The 26,093-nt window shown below is 34.7% G+C and overlaps 1 protein-coding gene across 1 annotated transcript in view; it reads left to right on the top strand.

Moving 5' to 3' along the window:
* LOC112321442 (disintegrin and metalloproteinase domain-containing protein 2) overlaps positions 1-26,093 on the top strand; it is a 74,950-nt gene that overhangs the window by 46,724 nt on the left and 2,133 nt on the right. Inside the window, exons 13-18 of the mRNA XM_071220148.1 lie at positions 3,787-3,892; positions 12,022-12,205; positions 17,088-17,162; positions 17,375-17,507; positions 21,361-21,369; positions 22,928-23,087. Coding sequence (XP_071076249.1) covers positions 3,787-3,892; positions 12,022-12,205; positions 17,088-17,162; positions 17,375-17,507; positions 21,361-21,369; positions 22,928-23,087 — 667 coding nt within the window. The remainder of the gene's footprint in view (positions 1-3,786; positions 3,893-12,021; positions 12,206-17,087; positions 17,163-17,374; positions 17,508-21,360; positions 21,370-22,927; positions 23,088-26,093) is intronic.

Genomic DNA, 26,093 nt, shown 5'->3' with positions numbered 1-26,093 from the left:
GAGGTTTTTCATTGCAACTAATTTTATATGTTAATTTTGTGTCTTAAAACTTAGCTGAATTTATTAGTTCTAACAGATTTGTGTGTGTTTGTGCTACTTTTGGGTGTTTTTATATATAAAAGATCATGGCTACTGTGAATACAGATAATTTTACTTGTATTATTTCAATTTAGATGTATATTATTTCTTTTACTTGCCTATTGCTCTGACAATCAAGACTTCCATACTGTGTTGAATAGAAGGGATGAAAGATAGCGTCCCTGTCTTGTTCCTTGTCATAGAGGACAAGCTTTCAGTCATTTATCATTGAGTATTACTTCGGTTGTGTGTTTCCTAGAGGGGGCCTTTATCATATTCAGTACTTTCCTTCTACTCCTAGTAAGTTGAATGTTTTTATCATTAAAAGGTGTTGAATTTTGTGAAATGCTTTTTCTGGGTCAATTAACATGATTATGTGATGAATTTTTTTTTCCTTTCATTCTGCTATTTTGGTGTAAGATATTGATGTGTGTGTGTGTGTGTGTGTGTGTGTGTGTGTTTTGAACCATCCTTGCTTTTCAGGATTAAATCCCACTTGGTAATGGTGTATAATGCTCTTAATATACTCTAGAATTCAGTTTATTAGTATTTCACTTGTTTTTTTTAAAAAATTAACCTTCATTAGGGATATTAGTCTGTAGATTTCTTGATGATTTTTACATTTACATTTGTGAGGGATATTCTCAAATTTTTCTTTCTTGAAATGTCTTGAGGTTGCTTTAGTATCAAGTCTCACTGAGTGACTCAGGAAGTATTTCCTGCTCATATTTTTGGGGAGAATCCATGATGCAAATAATTAATTGTTTGAAATTTTTGTGGAAATCAATAGTGAAGACATTCCCATTCAGGCTTCTAGTGTGGGGTATTTTTTTCTCCTTGATAATGAAAATTTATCAATTCTGTTGATGTTTTCAAAGAAACAAATTTTATTGTTATTGATATTCTTTATCACTTGTCTATTCTCTGTGTTATTATTTCTGCTATAATCTCTTATTTTTTTTCCTTCTTTTTGCCTTATGTTTAGAATTCTCCCTTTTTCAGTACCTTCAGGTGGAATGCTAGGTTATTGATTTTAAATCTTCTTTCCTAATTTAAATATTTACAGTTATAACTTTCTAAGTACTGTTTTCAAAGTTTCTTAAGAATGTTTGTAAACCATGTTTTCATTTTCATTCATCTCAAAGTATTTTCTAGTTTCCCATTAGATTTGTTCTGATGCTTTTGTTATTCAGGAGTGTGTTCTTTAACTTACACATTTTTGCATTTTCCTTACATATTTTATTATTGATATTTAAATTCAATTTCATTGTATTCAGAGAACATAATCTGTATGGCTTTAATTCTTTTTACTTTATTTAGATTTTCTTGGTCTCACATATGATCTATCTCAGAGAATATCCAAACGCATAGAGAAGAATAGGTATTCTGGAGTTGTTCATTAGAGTGTTCTGTAGATACCTATTATGTCTGGTTTATTTGGAATGTTGCTCTAATTTTGTATTTCCTTACTGATCTCCTATTTGTTCTAGCCATTACTGAAAAGTTGGTAAAAATCAACTATGTGCCCTGGGTATGGTGCTTTTACAAAAGTTCAAAGTAGGTTATACCATTTCGTTAGCTGTAAGGCTGCTGACTTTTGGCTACCATGACACTGAGGAAGGATAAGAATATTCCCAATTAAAACATAACAGGTCTCTTTGTCCTGCTAACTATATTAGCCAGGAATTCCCCAGAGAAACAAAATCTGTAGGAAATACAATTTCTGTATTTTCTTTTCTTGTATATGTATATGTAACAATATATGAATATGTATATATACAGCTATCTATCATCTATCTACCTATCAAAATTAAGGAATTGGCTTATGTGATTCTGAGGGTAATTCACTTTTCTGGGAGACACTGGACAGCTGAGACAAAGAAAAGGAAGAGCTCAGAGATCATGTCCACCATCCTCCCTCCATGCAGAGAACATTAGTAGGCCCCTAGATGTATGCCAAGCCAGATCCTTCACCAAAGGCCAAGTCTCCGGTACAAGCAAACAGGTGTCTTATACAGAGACACTGCGCATGTGTTTCAGTCTGCTGTCTGTCTATTTAGTGCCCTGGGGTGGTAGCCAGCCAAAAACTATCTTTCTGATCATTACCATCCCATGGCACCCAGGAATGCAAGCCCCCCTAGTCACTAGAGCCAGATGATTTAGGGGTGTCTCCTGGGCAGCATCCCCCCAAACTGGAGCACCCTCTGAAAACCAGAGCACCATTTGAAAGATACTGGTACTCTGGAGCTTGGCACAGTGAGAGCATGAAGGTAGCACCCGCCCTCTGAGGTCTTGAAAGGATTACAGTAAACCTTCAAGATGTGTGTTTTAGTATATGTGCCATGGTTCCCTTACTCAATTATTTTAAAATGATACAGGTTTTTATTTTACATTCTTTCTTGGTGGTTTTTTAGATATAAAGACAAATTTCTTGTTAAAAATTTGTTCGCTGTCTCCATCTTTAATTTTTGCCTTTGAGAAGACCTGTCTTCAGTCTAAATGCTTCTCTTGTATAGATATTACTATCATGCATCTTTGTCTTCTGTTAGGTACATGAACTAAGGGGCTAATTAACTAAGTCAGAAGCTGATCTTTGTTAAGGTTAGAGTTTAGATAAGGCTCAGTCTACATCCAGTACACTCTTGTTTCTGGGGCATTACTCTCCAGGGTTTTTAACTGAGAGGTGGTGTACTTACTAAGACTCCTCTCCCTGGCATGCGTGTAGGAACTGCAGAAAAATCTTCACTGCTTTATGGAGGCCATCTCTTTATATTTTAATCTGCTTTTTATATGTTTGGAAGCAGGAACAAGCCTTGAGGGGGACTAACCTATATGTGGAGGCCCCTTGAGTCTCTAATTTTGTTACTCTAGCTATGAAAGACCTCCAACTTTGGTTTATTTTATGTCCGCCGGCAATTGCTTGCTTCTCTTCTTAAGCTTATAATTTTGACTTCTCACCCATGCCAGGTTTGCAAATGACCTCTGGGCAAAATCAACTGCAGATTTTCAGTTCACTACCACCTCTAGGAGTTTCAGCTGAGATCCTGATGTGTCTACTGGGGCTCTTTTTCTGGTGTGTCATTTTTTTTTTTCAGCATAACAATCCAGTGGTTAAATCTATCTAAGAGTTTTAACTCAGTCCTTCAACTAGATTAGAACTAATGAAGGAGGGTTAAGATAAGTAAACTGCTCTTTAAATAGGTTGGATTTTGTGAGAATTACACATATTCTGTTCATGGATTGGATAGTGAATGTGAAGATAAATCAATGTTGGCTTCAAGATTTTTTGATCTGAGGAAATTATGGTGAAAAAAGCAAAATATTAGCTAAGTGGCTGGATTTGAAAAGATATTTATGCGAACACAGGTAATTGACCAAGAAGTCAATTATTTTTGAAGTTTCTTAACTACTTATATATTCTAGACTTACTAAAAACTAGAAGATAAATGCACACCATATTTATATCTAAGGTATTTGGATCATAACAGAGTGCTTGCAACTAAATATTTCATTGAAGTGGTTTTGTGTGATCTTAAACCTAGTGTTTATTTTCACTTTATATTATAATCTTACTTTGTGCAATAGATTTTAATCTATTTTAAAGATTAGATTAATCTTTATTAAGATTGATTAAGAGTGAACTGTATTTGTTAATTATTTTAAATTAATATAAGTTCAATATTACTAACCACACTTTTTTCCCCCCAGATATCCAGGGGGCTCCTCTAGAGTGCTTTGAATACCTTAATTCTATGGCTGATGAATCTGGGAACTGTGGTACAAGTGATTCAGGATACAGGAAGTGTAAACCTAAGTATGTTTTACAAAATATATCTGAGGAAGTCTATTGCCTTAAATTTGAAAATACCACCAGATGAGTTTATGTGTAATAAAAATATTACCTGACCATGAAGTGAAGACTATATTTAATCAAATTATAAGTGTCTGACATACAGAATGCCTGTACTTCTTTTTTCTCATATATCCAAATTACCCCTTATATCTTTCCACAGACTGTTTAATATATACATAAATAAATTAATTATCCATTAGTTATAAGGACTGATTTTATTTTGCTTGCTGTCACTTTAATTTTACAAAGGATGACCATTCTTATAATGATGAAATGAAAACACATGAATTTTTACTATCTAGGAAGTAGTAAAGCACTGTATTTAAGAATATGTACTCTGCAGCCAGACATGATGCTTTCAAATCCTAACTACATTGCTTTGCAATGGATGTGTGTTTTACTTTTCTTATATATAAAATATAAATATCAAGTTTACTAACATCATTAGTGTGGTGCCAGTGTGGAATTTAGATCATCTATGAAAAGTACTTAGAACGGGACTGGCACATAGTATGTATACCAGGAAGTACATCTTAGTACATTTATAAGTTGCTTCTTTGTATGCTCAAACCCAGAATACACAGAAGTTTGTTTCCCATTGCTGCAGCGTATACTGACTAAAGGAAACCTTCTAACTATTGTGACTATATGCTCCTTTAAATCACTGGCAACTTTTATGTTAGTTGCTTAAAGTTAATTCTCTGATAATTGCAATATCTGAATCATTTTGATATTGGTATCTAGTGGTTTATTTGCTCCTTGCCTATGGCTAGCAATTTTTGACTTTACGTTAGATACTATGAATAATATACAAGGGAAACATTGCATTCATTTATGTATTTCAGAATCTACGTATCTTGGCATGGAAGGTATTTAACATAACAACAGCTGAAAACAGATGCATCTCCTCAGATGCATCTTATGAACGCCCTGGAGTCCTCACTATACATGCTTAGTTCAGTGGTCAGCCAGGATTAAGGGGGAAGTTTATGTGCATATTTTATGGCTCAGTGCCTCTTAATTTCCAGTCACAAAATTGACATTTAGGCCCATCTTCTAATTCTGCCTTTTGATTATTCAAGATAAGAAGACTGAATGTGTTCTCAGAATATTTTTAAAAGCCACAACACACAATATCTCATACACAGTCTCCATTCTGAAGGTTCAATTATCATATAATTCTTCCCTTTCCATTTACATTCCAAAGCCTTCAGTGTGTGTACATGTGTGTGTGTGTGTGTTAGGTTAGAATTCTAACCTAATTGGAATCCACTTCAACCCACTTTTTAACTGTAGAAATGATTTTTAGGTCAAGTTCTGTGTCAGTGCCTTCTAGCCAGAGACCATCAGGAATGAACCTATAGTTGAACAAGTTGGGTTTCTTACATCTTGCAGACAGTGAGACTTCACACTCTGAGATTCTGTGAAACATCTTAGGTCCAGAGTTTTAGAGACTTGTCATAGGACTTGAGCTTGTGTTAAGCGATTTTCAGTGGGGATTTTGGAAGCGCATCTTTGCTCTGAGCTGGATAGCTTTAGAAAGTAGAGGGGATACTGTGATCAGGTATCTTAATAAATCTTATATATGAAGAAGGAAAACTAGAGTGAAGGGGAAGCTGTAATTGGTAACAAAACAACAGTCACTCATATAAAATGGATGAGACGGATGTTTGATAATTTTATTGCTTGGACAATGTACGTTTCTTGTCTCCCTATGTTCAGACATGATCCACCATGGTTGTAGAAGGACTTTACCTTAGGTTAATGTTCTTGTAATTTCCGATGTTCAACAGGTAGACAGGTCTGGCAATGAATGCAAGTCAGTTTGTATCAACTTCAAGGCCTTGCTGTTCGTTTGGGTAGATAGATCCATAGGATTATTATTGCTGAGTCATGTAAGTTCATATGAATCATTTCTGATACACTGACAAGTTGTTTTCCAAAGTGACTGTGCAGTTTTATATTCACACTAGCAGAACCCAAGAGTCCTTGTTTCTCCACAATGTGGTACTACTTGGTATTGTCAGTCTGTTTATTTTAGCCATTAGAGTTGTAAGTTATTTTTTTTTAATTTGCATTTATCTAATTAATAATTATTTTGAGCACTTGCCAAGTTTTCTTGTCAATGTGTGTATCCTCCTGGGTAATGAATCTGTTCATTAAATTTTTCCATTATATTTGGAATAGTTTAGTCTTCATTCCATCTTTGTATCTTTTTATTCTGAACTAATTGTAGGTTCACCAGAAGTTGCAAAAATAATATAGAGAGAATACAGAGGACCCCTGTACCCTTTAGTTGGTTTCCCCAAATGGTAACATCTTATTGTGTTTATCTGTAGTACAAGATCAAAACCATGAAATTGGAACTGGTAAGTTCATTGACCTTCCTCAGTAGATTGCACCCCTTGTACCTGCATTGGGGTGGTCTCTGTGTGTATGTGCTGAGTTGTCATCTTAGCAATACTGAGTTTTCAATAGATAAATGTGTAGGGTTGACCAAAAAGTTCATTTGTTTTTTTCCACAAGATGGACCTAGTGGTGCTTAATTTTCTTGAAATTCATTAGAAACAATTTTGTTAGATTGTATTGTAACAGCTGTCATATCAGCGTGCATTTAAAAAAACATCAGAATTGATTAATTTTTGTGGAGCCATTTTAATATTGATGATGGAAGAAAATAAGCAACATTTTGGGCGTTTTATGCTTTTTTTATTTCAAGAAAGGTAAAAACACAGCTGAAACACACAAAGAGTGCAGTGTGTGAAGAAAGTGTATCATATGTATCAACAGTGGTGTGTGAAGTTTCGTGCTGGAGATCTCTCACTGGATGATGCCTCACTTTCTTTTAAGAAATCAGCTGACAGTACTTCCCTGTAGGTAGCTAACTTCTTTTCTCTTGCTGCTTTTAAGATTCTCTCTTTATCTTTAACCTTTGGCATTTTAATTATCATGTGTCTTGGAGTGGGCTTCTTTGCATCCATCCTGTTCCGGATTCTCTGTGCTTCCTGGACTTATATGTCTATTTCCTTCACCAAATTAGGGAAGTTTTCTTTCATTATTTTTTCAAATAGATTTCTAATTTCTTGCTCTTTTTCTTCTCCTTCTGGCACCTCTATGATGTGAATATTGGAACAATGAGGTTGTCCCAGAGGCTGTTTATATTATCCTCATTTTTTAAATTATTTTTTCTTCCTGTTGTTCTGAATGGTTGTTTTTTTGCTTCCTCCTGTCCCAAATTATGATTTGGTTCTTGGCTTCATTCAGTCAACTGTTGTTTTTCCCTGTAAATTGTTCTTTTTTCAATTAGTGTATCTTTCATTTCTAATTGGATCTTTTGTTATGCTGTTTAGGTCCTCACTAAGTTTCTCAAGCATTTTTATAACCAGTGTTTTGAACTCTGCATCTGATAGATTGCTTATGTCCATTTTGTTTAGTTCATTTTCTGGAATTATGATCTGTTCTTTTATTGGGCCATGTTTCTGTGTCTCCTCATTTCGGCAGCCTCCCTGTTTTTGTTGCTATGTATTAGGTAGAGCTGCTGTGACTACCTGTATTGTTAGCATGGCCTAATGTAGTAGGTGCCTTGTAGGGTCCAGTGGCACCACCTGCCCTTTCACCCAAGCTGGGTAATTGAGGTCTGCCCTTTGTGTGAGATGAGTATACCCTCCTCTTGTAGTTGAGCCTTGGTTGCTGTTGGCAGGTAAATGGGAGGGATTTACTCAGGACAGTCAGTTGCAAGGACTAGCTGTGACCACTGACCACCCATCTCCTCCCTCTGTGGAGGATCAGCTATGCAGTGGCAGGGTGGTAGTGCTCTGATGTGGTCTGAAACTGTCCCCTGGGTGCACAGGCCCTGGGCTTTCTTGATTGGTGCAGGCTGAGGTCAGCCCCAACCTGTGTTTTGTCTGGGGCCATCCTGTCGGAGCTATACAGCAGTCTAAGATGACTGCTACTCGTGCTGGGTTTGGAGATTCCCAGGAAAATCCATGCTTGAAATCTTGTCCGGCTCCTGCTAGTGCCATGCCTGGGGCCACTTAGCAAGAGGTACAGAGGCTGGGGGCTCATTGAGGCAGGCTGTTGCTTGTTTGAAAGGATTTAGGAAGTTGTGAAACAGGCACCAAGACCAGCCACTCATATGGAAAAGCCACTGGTAACCACTGTAAGTTGGGTAGAGAGGAGCCTCAGGGGATCTCTGGGGTATAGCAAACAGTGTTAGCCAGGTTGATGGAGTCTCAGATATGCCACCTGCCTGCCAGCTCTGTAGGTCTGTCTACCTTTCTGTCTGGGAGAAAGTTGCCCCCCAGCTCTCACCTTGATGCCAGACATTTCAGTCCTCCCTGTATGCCACTGGTGCCCTTCAAGGTGCTACCCTGGTCCTGGAGCTCAGAGGGAATGAGTCAGAGTAAGTTTCTATGTGGGTTCTTTAAGAGGGACTGCTTGGGACTTGAGAAGTTTATTCCACCAACTCAATCCGTGATGGTTTTTGCAGCCATAAGTTATGGGGACTTATCTTCCTGGCACTGGAACCCTGTGCTTGGGGGCTTGGTATGGGGCTGGGACTGCTCACCCCTGAGATATCCCTCCTGAATTTTTATTTATCACACATAGATATAAGGCCAGTCTGTTCCACATGTCCACCCCTTCTACCAGTCTGGATGGACTCGCTTTCTTTAATTCTGTAGTTGTCAGACTTCCATTCAACTTGATTTCTGATTATGAGTGATGGTTGTTCTATAATTTAGTTGTAATTTTGATACGGTTGTGCAAGGAGGCAAGTCACGTTTACCTATGCTGCCATCTTGTCCAGAAGTCTACCACATACATTTTTTTTTAAATTTCACTTGGATGTATACTTAGAAGTGGAATTTCCGGGTCATTTGACAAGTATAGGTTTTTACTGCCCAAATAAAATATTTTCCAGAATGACTGTACCATTTTACATTTCCATTAACAATACATGAGAGTTCCAGAGTTCCAGCTTTTCTACATCCTCAACATTTTTTCTTGCTTGTTTTTTGCTTTTTTGTGTGTGTGCCATGATAAAGAGGTATGCAGTTCTGGTTTTAATTTGCATTTACCTTGATTTATGCAACGACTACTGTTTCGTGTGTTTATAAAGCATTTGCATGTCTTCATTGGTGAAATATCTTGGGAAATCTGTAGCCCATTTTTTAATTAGGTTCTGTGGTTTTTATTGAATTGTAAAAGTGGTTTATGTATTTAGAATATAATCTTCATCAATATATGAATTATAAACATTTTCTTTGGGCTGTCCTTTCTTCTTTCCTTGATGACCTCTTTTGGAGAGAAAAATATTTTAATTTTGATGAAGTCCAATTTATTCATTTATATTATTACAGATCATGGCTTTGATACGATAACTAAGAAATCTTTGTCCCATTGCATAAAAGTGACAAAACAGAAATGTCTGTCTCACGTCTGATTAAAGAGTGATATTCAGTCTTTCAACCTGAACCATGGGAATACTAGTGGGTTACACATACAGGTCTGTCAGACTGAGGAACTTCCTTTCTATTTCTGGTTCGATAAGAATGTGTATCATGGATCAGTCCTGGATTTTATGGATTGCTTTTTCTGTGATTATACATTTTTCTCTTTATATTCTACAAATTAGAATCTTTAGATATTAACCTAATCCTGCATTCCTGGTTAATTTCCACTTCGTCATGGCATGTAATCACTTTTATATAATTCTAGATTTGGTTTGCTAATATTTGTTAAAGTTTTATGCATCTATGTTTATTATAATGTCAGGGCTTTGTTTGTCTTTGATATCAGAATAATACTTGCCTCACAGAATGAATTGGAAAGTGTTTTACCGTTATTTTTTCCTAGAAAGTTTGTGTAGAATTAGTATAGAATTTACGACTGCAGCCATTTGACATTGTGTGTTGTGTGTCTGTGTGTGTGTGTGAGAGAGAGAGAGATGGCTCTGTCTGTGAATTGGGGAGCACATTTAGATGGAGGCAAATTTTGTTTCATTTGGTGTTACTTCCAAATCCATCTTTCTCAAGTCTTCTTAGCACATAGCCTTCCAGTCAACTAGGAATGTGACGTGAAGAAAGTTCATCACCACCCTTTTTGGAGCTCTCATGTCTAGGATTACACTTAAATTCTGGTTGGGCTATCACTGATCCTTATTGGAACCTCAACCTCGGGCTAAAAGTGATGCTGTTTTTGCCTTGATTCCCCACCAAGTTTTACTCAAAATGCTATTTTTACTCAAAATGCTGCTGGGTGAGCTCTTCTTTTTTCTGTCCTCTGCACCAAATCAAGAACAACCACTCTAATATTAAACATGTTGGTTTTCATGGGCAAGAGTGCCCTGGTCAAATGACAGCATCCACGGAGCTGGGAGAGGCCACACGAGCAGACAGGCAAGAAGACCACAGTCTCTCACTAGTCTTACCTGATTTTGTAGCAGCTTTTCTTAAATGTTGCTCAATTTGTTTTCATAGCCCTGAAATGGTTGTTGGGACAAATTTGCCCAATTTTATACTTGTTTGAGGAGGAGATGAATTAAACTATGTCTTTTCTCTCCCACGGTCCCTTAATTTAGATTCATCCACACAATTTTCTTTATTTTGTGTCTGATTTATCACAAAATCTAGCAATGACCCACTCTCATATAACTAAGAATGGAAAGACACCTTCTTAATCATATTAAAGTGATACGGATCCCAGCCAGCAGGATCCTGTGCTGTGGCAGCAATAGACAAATACACAGGGACTATAGAAATCCTGTGGAGAAAAAGGGATGTCATGGCCACTCTCTAAGTGAGAGAGGGTGTGAGGGCCAGAGACAGCCTGACCCCTGCCTGGACAGGCTTTTATTGCTTTTCTGGGCACTTTACATTGAGGATGGTCCTCATTTACTATGCACAGGTTTACTGTAGGTGATTACCTCTTACAGACAACAAAGGACAGAATACTGCTAATTACTTCAAAGAAAAGGATGTTATAGCTCAAGGGGGAAAGTGGCTGAACTGGTTACACTCCATACTTGGGTGGTTTAGCAGAGACTTTAGGAAGTTAAAGATACTGAGTAAACATTTTCTGCCTCAATCCAAGGTGAGGGATTTTTAGCAAGAGCAAGTCCCATAGCAGCCTAGGTACAATACAGGCCTGATTCCCCACGGGAGAACCTGTCCATGGGCGTGGGTCCTGCCCACCAACCTCGCTCACCACTGGCTTTTCTGAGTGGGGGCTGGGCCACATTTCCCACGCATGGAACGGTTCCCCATATTAAAGCTATATATATTTATATATATATTAAAACCATCTATATACATATTAATAAAAGTTATATATAGGATCAATTGCTTCAATGGGAAGAACTCAGTTTACATTTTACACCAGTACTGCTAGTGAAAATTTTTCTTTATTATTTGAAAATGCCACATTTCATTTTGAAATACATTTTCTCTGCATATAGGACAGGAAGACAGTAGACGGCGTGTTTCACCTTTGAATCTGTCATTCAATAATTTTCTGGTTTCCAATATTTCTCTTGGAAAATCCATCATAGGTTGTATTATTGTTTGTTCCTTATTAATGTGCTTATTAATGCTTATTAATCCTTTAAATTTTCCAGTTACTTTTATGACTTTTGGGGGTTTACAATGCTGTCATGATATAGTTTTATATTAATATTTATTGCATATAGTATTTCTGGAGTGTAGGTCTCAAAAGTCTTGACTCACAATGCTGAGAGCAGCATTATGTTCAGAAAAAACTGAAAAGGAAGTCAAGTATGACTGATAATTAAATAAACTTTACTAATTTTTTAACATAGTATAAACTGGAAATTGAATGTGTCTAAAAATCAAAAACAGTGAAGTAATCATTACAAAAAAGTTTTCAGGCTAACTAGGAAGTAGTTCATAATTATTAAAATGTTCAGTTATTATTAACAATACAGCAAGGCTGTCATTTTTTTGGTGTTTCATAATTAATTGCATACATCTTTTTTAAAACTTCAATGCTTTACTTAAGTTTTTCCTTTAGATGCTATTCTAATATTTCTCTGTATTTAAAACTGATGGTTTTCATGTATTGGTAAATTATAGAGACCTGCGGTGTGGAAAATTAATATGTAAACATGAACATGAAAATGTACTTTTTATCACAAGTGCCACTACAACTTATAGTAATATAAATGGACAAATCTGCATCTCAGTGGAGTATCCAACAGGTAGTGCAGACAGCGCAAAGATGTGGATAAAAGATGGAACTGTTTGTGGTCAGAATCAGGTATGTCGTTTTTCATTCCCAAATGAGTTTCTAATTTATGCTCTAATTTTAAACGCTTGTTCAGTATCTGCCTCATAATTTAAATGCACATTCAATTTCAAAATTAAGAAAGTAGAAAATTTTTAAAAGAAAAAACTTAAAAAGAAAAATTATTTTGCATTCATGCATAGATGATATCACCATGAATATTTTATTGGCTTTTTTTCATAGAAATGATGTATATTCACTGATTTGAAAATCATATTGTTCATTCCTGTGTTTTGTTAAATTATATTACATAGTACTTCTAATGTCATGAATTATTCTTATTATGTAATTTCTTTAAAATAGCTGTTACATAATGTGTGTCCATTTTATTGATGAAAATAATAAAGAACACACAGAGTTAAGAGAAAATTAATTGAAGGCACATATCTGAGGTGTAACTACTCTATTTTCAGAACTTTCATTCAATCTCTCTCTCTCTCTCTCTTTCTCTCTCTCTCTCTCTCTCCCTGCCCCACGCATATACTTATCTAGCTATTCTTACTACATAGTCTTACAAGAACATCCCATGTTATTATCTGATTTTATTTTATTATTCCATATACATATTAATATGCATAAACATTTCTGTCTTCCTAGATTTTTGCTCTGTGAAATTTATGTCACTGATGTATATATACATAAACGCACAACAAAACTGAAGCTTATGGGGTGGGGTGGAGGGATGGGGAGAAAATGCAGACAACTCTGACTGAATAACATTAAAAATTAAAAAAACAAAAAAACCTAAAGCTTAAATTATTCTCATGTCCCAATTTTAAGGTACAGAGTCTCTCTAGTCTGATAAAAACATAATAAATTATTTAATGAAGAACAGAGGGAAAGGCAAAATATAATTGACTTGGGAGCACAAGATATTTTTTGTAATTAGAAGTAAAAATTTTATGTTTTGGTTGTAACCAGGTATAAATGAAATCTCACATTTTTTTCACATTCTAGTTTAAATCACTATGCATATATACATGTTAAAAATAGATACTTTTTATGTGATAATTATAGAAATATTTGTCATATTAAAATTTTATCACAACCTAACTTTACTAACATTCATTTAAAAATTAGGAAGTAAAAAAAGGTAAAAGAAAAATTGTCATCCCCAACTCTTACACAAAACTGAATCACTTAAAACACTTTGTAATAAGTTTCTTTTTATGAAATTTACAAGTATTTCAACCATGAAAAACAAGTATATTCATTCAAATTGTATATTCCTCATGTACTAAAGAATTTAATGCATAATTTTTCAGGATCCCCTTGTCTGATGGGGATAATAATAGATCCAGTAGGTCTTCAGACAACACAGGTTTGAATTTACACACATGCAGATTTTTTAAGTAAATACAGTCAGCTTTCCATTTCCATGGGTTTCCCACCTGTGGATTCTACTAATGGTGGATTGAAAACAGTATTTTTGAACAGCTGGGAAAGTGCAAATATAGAGGGCTGAAGGTTTGATTTCCTTTCATTCTTTATCCGTGTTTTTATTTAGCTTCTTCAGCATTAGTACAGTCATTTAAAAAAAAAATCTGTCACTTTAATTTCTTCCTTTACATGAGATATGTTTTCCTGTTCCTTTTTGTACCTTGTAACTTTTTTTAAAAAATAGTCACTTCTCCCCCTGTCTCAGACTGGCTCTGTGCAGGGGCAGTTCTGTACTGATTTGCTGGGGACCTCTGAGCCTTGCAATCAGCCTGAGAGAAAACTTGTGGTCTTCTGGTATCTTTTGTGATGTGCATCTTTCCGGGGCCTCTGTGAGGCTTTTTGGATTCCCCACATTCATGGATGTCTTTATATGTCTTATTTTTCCAAATAGTCTCATGCGAGCATTTCTTTGTGGCTTGTATGGTCTATTGTATGTCTCCACCCGCAGTATCTTGCCCCAGATGTCTGCAAAGTCTTAGTCTCTCTTCAGCTTTCTTGAGCAGTGTCCATTGCTTCTTTCCATCTAAGATTTAAGTTAAATAAATTAAGGCAAGTCCTTCAGGAACTTCTCAGTCAGGTTGCACTGTTGAAAATATGGTCTGCTCTCTGCTCCCATCAGTTTAACAGGCCAGGGGAGCACTGGGAACTCAGCTGCTGCTGTCTTCAGACCAAGACTGTGCCATGCCAGGGAAGGAATGAGGCAACAGTGAGCAGAAAGCCACAAACTTGTCTACCATTTTGGCTTTCTCTTCATGGGGATTTACTTGGTTGCCTTAGACCTCAGACTGCTTCCAGAGCTCCTATAAGTTTCTTTTGTTCCTTTCTTCCTCCCTTTTTAATTCCTCCCTTCCTTCCTTCTCTTCCCTCCATTCTCCCCTCCCTCCTTCCCTCTCTCCTTCCCTCTCTTTCTTCCTCTCTTTCTTTTAAAAAAATATTCCCAAGGAACAACAGAACTTGGGGCTTCCTAGTATACTATTTTGCTGATTTCACTCTCCAGATTATTTTTTTCCAGGACTAGGTAACACCTGCTTATAAGTATCCCTGCTGTAGGGTGAACGTGATCATTTAAATCCTATGTGTTTGGGCTCTGATGGCCACTGGACTGATGCTGGCTTCAGCCTTTCATTCTATTAAGAGATCACATTGCCTCACTTTTTCTGAGCTTAAAATGACTTTTACTTTATCTCTAGTAACAACCATATATTTGTTATAAAATAATATGTACACCTTTTTTGTTGTTTTATTCACTATTTTAGGTTCTCCATACAAGAAGGAAGTGACAGGAATAACAAGATGCACTGTCTTCCTTATCTCATAGCAAATAAAAAAAAATCTGTAGCAAAGAGCTTGGTGAAGAACCATCATTTTCTTTATAATATTCTTAGCGGAGATAAATAATATTTGTGGTCTTGTAGCTAGATTCCTACTTTGGATGGTGTTTCTCCCTAGCCTTCCTGCATAGTGCAACAGAAGTAAGAGTGTTAAATCAGAAAAAAAGTAATTTCATTGCACAGAAACAATATCAACAATAACAATAACCCCTTCTCAATTTCTTTCTAGCCTGGCTCAAAGGATTTATTTAAGAGTTCTGAGAATTAGGTTTATTTTCTTCTGAACAACAGTTCTGCAAATTATGTGTCTAACTTCTCTGCCCACATTCTAGTTAGGTGTTAAGGGATCATTCTGAAAGAACAGATATATTTCCTTTTTTAAAAAAGATTTTATTTACTTATTTTTAGAGAGAGAGGGGAAGGGAGACAGAAAGAGAGGGAGAAAAACATCAATGTGTGGTTGCTTCTCACGCAGCCTCCACCAGGGACCTGGCCTGCAGCCCAGGCATGTGCCCTGACTGGGAATCGAACTGGCAACCCTTTGGTTTGCAGGCCAGTGCTCAGTCTACTGAGCCAAGCCAGACAGGGCAGAATGGATACATTTCTAACTGTAGCAGCACTAGTCTGTATCTAGAGCTAGAACTTTTAGACTGTTACCACAATCACACAAAGTAACCTGACTGTATTTATCATCAGTTTATTACTTTCTAAATCTTAAACAGAGGTATATATTGCCATTATTATCAGACAATATCAATAATGTACTTTCCCATATTCAGCAATGTTTAGCAAAACCTATGTGAACAGATTTACTCTCTGACCTTAAAAATTAGTATATTACAGTCAAGTATATTTCAAGAGTTAAGAATCCCAAAGAAATATTACCAATATTACTCAGAAACTTTTTAAAAAAATTATTTCGCTTATTAATAAGTTACTCTAAGGGTTTCTACAAGTGCAATAAACATTTTTTAAATTTTTTGAAGCATAGTCTGATTTAATATTACCAGTTGACAGAAATCTTAAAAATAATATTCTAAACATTTGAGCCTTAGCTTTCAAATGCTTAGCTTTCTCTGTCAGTTAATAGTGCTACAACCAAGAGACTTAGACAAGCTGGGAACTCTCGTCATTGACCCATCTCTGTTTTCCTCCTCCATGTACTATCCATCCCTAAACTTAGGTGGATTAAACTTTTTATCTGTACTTCAAATACAGCCACGGGTTTCTATCTCAACTACTACCACTCACTTTTACTCTGTGATTATCATTTTCTTTGACACCTGTAATGGCATTCTAATGTATCTCTCTACATTTTCTTTTGCCTTTCCATCCTCTTTTAATATCTACTCTATGAGCCTCTTATCTTTCAACTAAATCTCTAAATAAAACCAATTGCTTATAGGTTATAGGACAACTTTCTGATTAAAATCAAATGATCCTACACAATCCTGCCATAACAATATCTGTCAAATCAGTTTTTTTTATTGTGTGTGTGTTTCTATATCTTTTACTGCAATGTGAATAATATGAAATTTTTTGTGTTCTCAGGGAAAAGCACAATGTAGAACTCAAAAATTTAGTTAGTTAATGATTTAATTATTATTTTCTGCGTAGGTTACATTGCTCTTAATACTTTTCAAAAGTTCCATGCCATTTCCAATGCAGGGTCATTTAAAATATTCTTTCTTTCCCTTTAAGTACCTATCTTTCATTGCTATGCTTTATTAAGTTCTGTTCCATGTAAAGGTTCAATAAGAAGATTTTACTGTTCTTGAATATTAGATAAATTCCTTGTATTTTATTTTTTCATATAACTTTTAAAAATTATACTAGTTATCACACGTTAATCTTTGATTTTATTTATTTCATGTCTGTACTTTCCATTCCAGTGAAGCAGGGAAGATGCTTTTATTGTTTTGTTTATTCTCAAATAACCAGAGTTGTATCTAGTGCTAAAAACATAGTAGCACTATAAATCACTTGTTATTAGTATATTAATATTTATTGTTAAATCAATACCTCTTAATTAGATGCCAAATACGGGTGACATTTCAGTCAACATAGGCTTATTTTCTTTTTAGGTGTGCAGGAATAAGGAGTGTGGAAATAATTACTTGGCTTATGACTGTACTCCACAAAAATGCAACTCTCAGGGTGTAAGTACCAGTATTATGATGCAAGAATGGAAGTCATTGAGAGTATCCTGGGAAAGCACACACGCAACTACACACACACCAGACACACACACACTCGTAAACCACGTTAAAAAACTCAGCCGCATCTGATTTCAGTGTAATATTAAAATTCTACTTGAACACAAAAATTTTGAGCTATTTATGTTATAAGGTGACATTTCTCCCATTTTCAGGTATGCAATAATAAAAAGAACTGTCACTGTAACCCAGGCTATTTGCCTCCAAGTTGCAACACTGAGAAATCTTCATGGCCTGGAGGCAGCATTGACAGTGGCAACTTTCCACCCTCAGGGGCCCGCAGTCCTGGTAGGTGTTCGTAACAAATTAAAAACATACTTAAAACAATGGGTGCATTTATTAAATTAAAATCCATGCTATTTTGTCTACCAATTTATATTTAGATGATGTTTGGACATCAAATAATAAATCATATATAGCTATTTAATGTATGTTTTCATTACAGAGAGTAATGTGATAGAAGATATTCAACCTATATTGTAGATGAGGCAGGTCAGCAAGGGCCAGGCAGAAAGATAAAAATCAGTTTAGTCTTTGATACAGAAGAAATTTAATATAAAGCATCAGGAAGACATAATGGCAGAGACAAAAACCAATCAGAGAATGGTGAAACAAACTGGAGATTAGCAACAGCAGGAATTCATTATCACTTCTTGGGTCAGGTGGGACAATGAAAAGAAGTGGTATTTCTGAAACCAGAATCTGAGCCACATACCTAGACCGCAGGGAGAGGTACTGTCCGGCATAGGATGTAGAGGTAATGAGCATTGAGCAGAAGAAGGATAAATTCCATGGATATTTTATTCTTCTGACACTCCAAATTTCATCTAGTGCCTCCCATTGGCTAAATCTAACTGGAAGACAGAAAGTCAAAGAGCTTGGGAGCTGTAGTTTCCTACAATTTTTTGTTCATGCTTAGGGCCTGACTTCTTTTTTATAAAAATTTGATTTTGCATATAATTAAAACAGGTTTTTCCAGATTTTGAGCCAGAGGTAGTTCTTAAGATTTCCAAATTCATTCCATTGTTTAAGGTCATATGGTAATAGATTACTAAATTATAACATTATAACATGTTTAAGCATTATCAAGCTGTTTCCTTTTTAGGAGTAACAATTAGCTTGCAGTGGCTTATGTTCAAATCAGCTGATACTAATTGCTTCTGTTCATGCACACATATGCCATTTTCCCTGAGAACACAGGAGATTGCTCCTTTCGTAGAATCCAGACTGACCTTAGTGATATGATTAATCAATAAAAATTACAGAAGTGAGGTTCCGGGACTTCCATGGTTTTTCTGCAGATTCTGACTGTGTCTTTTAGATTACTAATTCTTGGAACTCTCCATATTGGAAACTTACTGTGTGGAAACTCATCTGCTCTGTATGAAATTTGACTCCATCGAGACACAAAAACATAACTATACAACTAAGCCCTCTCCAAATTCATGACCCACAAAATGATCAAATTGTAAGTTACTAAATTTGTGGGTAGTTTCTTACACAGCTCTCTCTCTCTCATATCTATGTGTGTGTGTGTGTATACACACATATATATGTATATATAAATGAAAACATTTATATATAAATATTAATACATATTATATTTATATATAAAATATACATATATATAAATGAAAACAATTTGCTACCAGAAGGTGCATTTATATAACAAGTATCTACAATAAAACATGGAATTAGCTTTGGAATTGGATGGTGTGTGGTAGAAAGACCTCTCGGAACTGTTGAAGACTATTCGTATATGATAACATTGTCTTGAGAAGACAGTTGGTGAGCAATTCAAAAGCATGTTATTAGAAGTTGGAAAGTGGTGAGTTATTTGGCATGGTTATTTCCTGTGGTAAAGTGGAAAGTAGAATCCATGATTCTTGTTGGCAAGATTTTCAGGTAGATTATAAAGATTTTGAAGTAGGTGACTTAAATTATTGACACTTATATTTAAATATAAGAAGATGATAAAAAATAATAAAGTAACAGTTCAATTTTCAAGTAAAATGTAGAGTAAATGTAAAAGAGCTAAATTTTTTTGTTTGAAAATGAAAGTAGTTATTATTCCCAGTCTGTTCCAGAAAAAAATTCTTAAAGTAATAAATGTCTAACAGTCAAATTTGAGATATTAAGCAGTAGAATTTGATCTCAGATAAGCATTAAATCAAGCATGTGACTCTAAGCCCCTCTATGAAAACCTCAAAAAACTTAGAGTTATAAAACCTCTTAGATATCTCCCTCTAAACAAAATCCCTTCTACCAATAAATATTGTGTTGAAATGCCTTATAAAATTTCTCAAACAAAAGAGGCCACTAAGAATCTTAAATATGTTGTCCCATGGCAGCCTCACCAGCCCAATATAGAAAAAGGCTTATCTCAATGAGAGTGTGAGTATGGCCTTCATTTAATGGGGTTTATATCATAATCATCATCATCATCTTTAATTTTTATGAAATTTTTATAAGTGTTTATTTGAGCCAAACTGACAATGTATGCTGGGGAGCAAGATCTCAAACTGCTCCCTGGAGTGTACTTTTATTTTATGTACAAGAAACTCACACATTTTTAAAGAAATTACATCAGCTCAGAATTGAAAGTGATCTCAGTAACACATATGCTCTTTGAGTCCCAATTTTGGGAAAAGCTACTCAGATATAAGAAGGGTTATTCCTGCCCTGGCTGGTGTGGCTCAGTGGATTGAATGAGAGCCTGCAAACCAAAAGATTGTTGGTTCAATTCCCACTCAGGGCACATGCCTGGCTTATGGACCAGGTCCCCAGTAGGGGGCATGTGAGAGGCAACCACACATTGATGTTTCTCTCCCTCTCTTTCTCCCTCTCTCCCCCTCTCTCTAAAAGTAAGTAAAATATTTTTTAAAAGATGGGGGACTACCTTTAACAGAAAAAGAATTATAAATTAAAGGGTATTACCAAAAAACTTCAAGTCAAAACTTCTTAGATCTGTGGGTTTATGGTTTTTTTTTTAAATCACCACCAACAAATATAAACAAAAATTGTAGGTCTAGATGGTAAAAATACATATTAACTCCATTATTTTTTTTCACAAAAATCATACCATTTTGTAAAACAGTGGTGGAAGGACTCCTGTCACCTCATTGCATGAGGAAAACATAAACCTGATGCTAAATCCAGACAAGGAAGTTAAAAAAATTACAGAATAATTTATTTTATGAATGTAGATGTAAATCTTCTCAAAAAATATTAATTCATGTTAGTAGCTATATATATATTTAAAGGCAATAATGCAGACTTTGTGAGGTTTATCATAAGAAAGCAAAACTTATCATTTGAAAGTCAATCAAGAATAATTCACTAAATCGACAAACTTTTTAAAGTACATAATTTTTTCATTTGATGCGGAAAAATAATTTGACAAAATTCACCACCTATTCATCAAATTTTTTATGGGTGCAGGGGCACACAAACATTCGAACCATAATACCTTTCTATTCCAACTTCTTATTGCTTCTGGAAGATACTGACTAACGTCTGTAGTTACTAATTTAATTCCTGGGGGAAAAGTATGGCTTAGAATGGGTGTCAATCCTGGCCCAATAACCAGTGACCACTGGGCAGGGTCCCATGTTACAGAAATCACTGCATTTGTCCAACTCAGCCTGAAGTGGGAAGTTCTCCGGAAAGGAGCATGCGCTAAGCACTCACACCAAAGCACATCTCATCTTCTACATGCCACTGAGATCCACGCAGGCCACTCTCCTACAGCCTGAAGGACTTTTTGCTACATTGTTTTAAAAAACATAGCTTTCTAATGTACTGTAAGTGGTCTTGAGGGCACAGGCTATGACTGATTCATATTTGTATATCCCCAGTGCCTGGGATTGCACCTAACACAAATGGGTGTTCAGTAATGTTCAGTTTAAAGTCTTATTTACTTATTATATTTTTCCATTACCATTTATCCTCCTTAGACTCTCTTTCACCTCTCTCTACTCCCGTAATTACTACACAGTTGTCCATGTCCTTTTTCTTTTTGACTCGATTCTTCTGCCCACTAACCAGTAAACTACTGGTTTACTGGTAAACCAGTACCAGTAAACGTGGTACTAAAGTGATCTAAAGAATCTAAAGTAAACTTAGATTCTACTAATCTAAGGTTTACCAGGTCTACTAAACTACTAAACCTTAGATTAGTTGAATCTAAGTTTACTTGGATTCTACTAATCTAAGTAAACTTCATCAATCTGATAAAAAGCATCAACAAAAAAACATAGTTAATATATTTTATAATGAAGTACATTGTTTTTCCCAAAATATTTACAAGGGAATAAAGTCTGCTCTTATGAAGTCTATTCAGCATTTTACCAAAAGTCCTAGACAGTGCAATAAATAACAACAAAATAAACACAAGAAATCAGGAGTATAAAGATTGGAAAGAATTAAGTAAGTTTGCAGATGATAAGGTTAATTACATAGAAAGTCCTAAAAATCTATAAATACACTTGCAGAAGTAATAAATATTTTTGAAAGTTCAAAGGAAAAATATTAAAAAATCAATGGTATATTATATAATAGCAGCAGTAAATGGAAATCAACTTTATGTCAGTATCATTTATAATACTGTAAAAACAAAATATTAGGAATATATTTAACAAACGATGTGCAGGACCTTTACACTGAAGCTAAAACGAAATGGATTAAACATACAAGTAAGTGGAGAAATATGCCATATTTGCCTACTGCAAGGTTTATTATTGCTAAAATTTCAACTATCACCAAATTAAATCTATAGGTTTTAAAAATTTATAAAAGCATGCAACTTTTCAGATATTAACAATTTGATTCTAAAAAACAAAACAGAGATTAGAAGAGCCAAACAACCCTGAAAAAGAATGACGAAGAGGACAACTTAGGCTATTTGCCTTGTTGTCTTATGTTGAATTTAGTATGGTATAGATTTAGTATATAGTTACATAAATCAAGATAGTGTGGCATTTGTAAAGGATATACAAGTAGATCAACAGAATGGAATAGGGAGCCTAGAAATTTACCCATTAATATAAATAAGGTTAATAAAATAAGGTAATTTTTCAAGAAAAGTACAAAGATAGTTTAATGGGAAAGGAAAGACAGTTCAAAGCATTGTACTATAACAACTGGATACCCACATAAGGCCAAAGAACCTCAAAAATCACAACTTATGTAATAATTCATATAGGATAGATCATAGATTAAAGGAAGATGCTAAAACTATAAATCTTCTTGAAAGAAACACAGGGAAATTTTTACATGATCTTTGCATTAGCAATAATTTCTTGGATAAAGCATGAAAATATATATCAATGCAAAAAAAAGATAATTTGAACTTTACTAAAATTTTATTAAATGTACAGTATTTCTTACTAAAAATAGGAATTGAGAAAAGCTCAACTTTTACAAGGATTACACTTTAATTTTTTTAATTTATATTATCAGAGAGTTCTGAAAAGAGGCTACATGGAATAGAAGGTTCTCAATCAAAAGCAATGGATGGAACTATTATTATAAGAGTTAGAAAAGTGTCTCTGAGCACTTACACTATCAACTTATCTATTTTATTAAAATGCTAATTATAAAATATTAAATAGTTAATATTTTTACTCTAATAGTTATATTACAATACAGAAATGTCTTCGCTATGTTCCTTGTAATTACTTTTAAATCACTGGTGTTTTCTTTCCTAGAAAGATTTTATATTCAGAATGCTTACCCTCCCAGACCTACAAGATGGCCATTTTTCCTACTCATTCCTTTTGCCATTATTCTCTCTGTAATGATCGCAACCCTGGTAAAAGTTTACTTTCAAAGGAAAAAGTGGAAAACTGAGGAGTATACAAGCGATGAGTATATTGATTTCATATTTAAAATTCATTAATTTTATAGCTTTGACACCCATAATTTATTATTAAGTAACATGATAATGTTACTAGTAATAATTCATATTTAATTTTATGTTTATATGGAAATTCAATACTTAATATGCTAAAATGTTGGCAATTTTAATCTTATAACAATTTGGATTCTGTTAAGGGTAAAATTATGTGAAAATGATTTCTAGTTAATGTTTACCTCTTTTTATTATTTGATCTTAATTATTGAATGTGTATTAAGCATTACTGTTTTATTTTAAATATTTATATATTTCAAAATGTTTTTCATGCACTGTTTTATTAAAAATACCAGGGAAATCCATGAGAATAGTTAGCCTTATATGTAGATCAATAAATTGAAAAATAAGCAGCCAGAAGTGGGAAAAATTAAAAATTAATACATAATAATAGTAAGTCTGAAAAATCTATATTATAGCCATTACTAACCTACAGAAAAAATAAAACAAATAACTTTTCAATACAAAATTTAGAAATATCTGAACGCATGCTTTAAAAATAAAAATAGGTATTAAAATCAGTTTAAATCTCTTCAGGAAAATTGTTATAAAATAATTTCTGCTTGGCCATATACGAGAAACCTACAGCCAACATCATACTCAATGGGCAAAAACTAAAAGCTTTCCCACTAAGATCAGGAACAAGACACGTATGTCTGCTTTCACCACTTTTATTTAACATAGTATTGGAAGTCCTAGCCACAGCAATCAGACAAGAAAAAAAATGAAAGATTTTCAAGTTGGAAAGGAGGAAGTAAAACTGTCATTGTTTGCAGATGCCATGATAGTGTACATAGAAACCCTATAGTCTCCACCAAAAAACTATTCAACCTAATAAGTGAATTTGGCAAAATAGCAGGATACAAAGTCAATATTCAGAAATCAAGGCATTTTTGTACACCAACAATGAAATATCAAAAACAGAAACTATGAAAAAAATCCCATTTACTATAGCAACAGGAAAAATAAAGTATCTGGGAATAAACTTAACCAAGGAAGTAAAAGACCTGTATTCAGAAAACTACACAACACTGAAGAAAGAAATTAAGGAAAATACAAATGAATGGAAGCTTATACCATGTTCATGGATAGGAAGAATTAACATCATCAAAATGTCCACACTACCCAAAGCAGTCTATAGAATCAATGCAATCCCTATAGAAGTACCAGTGACATATTTCACAGACATAGAACAAATATTTCAAAAATTTACATGGAACCATAAACAACCCCAAATAGCCTCAGCAATCTGGAGTAAGAAGACAAAGTAGGAGGGATCACAATACTGCTATCAAACTATACTATAAGACCACTGTAATCAAAACATCCTGGTACTGGCATAAGAACAGACACATAGATCAATGGAACAGAATAGAGAGCCCAGAAATAAACCCATGTCTCTATGGTCAATTAATATTTGACAAAGGGGGCAGGAGCATAAAATGGAGTAAAAAATAGCCTCTTCAACAAATGGTATTGGGAGATGGACAAGTACATGCAAAAATATGAAACTAGACCACCAACTTATACCATACACCAAAATAAACTCAAGATGGATAAAAGACTTAAATATAAGATGTGACACCATAAAAGTCCTAGAGGATAACATAAGCAGGAAAATTTCAGATATCCCATGCAGCAATATTTTCACAAATACCTGCCCTAAGGCATGGGATATAAAGAAAAGAATAAACAAAGGGGACCTCATCAAAATAAAAAGCTTCTGCACAGCTAAAGAAAGCATCAGCAAAATGAAAAGGGATCCAACCATATGGGAAAACATATTTACCAATGATATATCTCAGACAAGGTTTTAATCTCCAAAATATGTAAAGAACTTATACAATGCAACACCAGGAAGACAAACAATCCAATTAAAAAATGGGCAAAGGACCTGAATAGTCATTTCTCCAAGGAAATAATATTCAGAGGGTCCACAGACATATGAAAGGATGCTCAACATCAGTAGGCATCAGAGAGATGCAAATTAAAACCACAGTGAGATACTGCCTCACACTAGTCAGAAGACCATCATTAATAAATCAACAAACAAGTGCTGGTGAGGATGTGGAGAAATGGGAACCCTAGTGCACTGCTGGGCAGAATGCAGACTGTGGAAAACAGTATGGAATTTCCTCAAAAAATTAAAAATTGACTCAGTGATTCCACTGCTGGGATTATACTCTAAGTATCTTGAACCATCAGTTCAAAAGAACCTATTCACTCTCTATGTTCATAGCAGCATCATTTACAATAGCCAAATACTGGAAACAGCCTAAGTACCCATCAGTAAATGCGTAGATCAAAAAAGTGTGGTACATTTACACATAGAATACTACACAGCAGAAAGAAAGAAGAAATTCCTGCTTTTCACAACAGCATAGATGGAACTGGAGAATATTATGCTAAGCGTAATAAGCCAGGTGGTGAAAGACTAATAATACCATATGATTTCACCTATAAGAGGAACTTAATGAATAAAACAAACAAGCAAGCAAAATAGAACCAGAGACATGGAAATAAAGAAAAAACTGACAGTGACCAGAGGGGACAGGAAAGGGGGATAATGCAGGAAAGAAGGGGAAGGTTCAAGTCAAGGACCCTGTGTAAAGTACCCATGGACAAGGACAACAGGGTGGGGATTGACTGTGGGAGCAGCGGTTGGGCTGGGTGGAGGAGAGCAAGGAGAGAAAATTGAAACAACTGTAAATAAACAATAATAAAATGTTTAATTCAAAAATCATAATTTCTGCCTTTGTGTTTTATATCTGGGTCCTCCATTTTACTTAAATTGAATTGAAGTTTATTATAATATTTAAAGTTGAGAAAATAATATAAATTAAAAGTAAATATAATTCATAGAAATATTTTGAAAAGTTTATGTAAAATTGCTTAAGTGATATGCAGCTTGTATGACAGTTAACTGTGTCAACATCCAGTTAATCCTGAAAACATACTAAAGG

The sequence above is a fragment of the Desmodus rotundus genome, chromosome 13 (genome assembly GCF_022682495.2).
Source record: "Desmodus rotundus isolate HL8 chromosome 13, HLdesRot8A.1, whole genome shotgun sequence".
Classification (NCBI taxonomy): domain Eukaryota; kingdom Metazoa; phylum Chordata; class Mammalia; order Chiroptera; family Phyllostomidae; genus Desmodus; species Desmodus rotundus.
The sequence above is the reverse complement of the archived record's forward strand: the minus strand, read 5'-3'. Positions and strand labels throughout refer to the sequence as shown.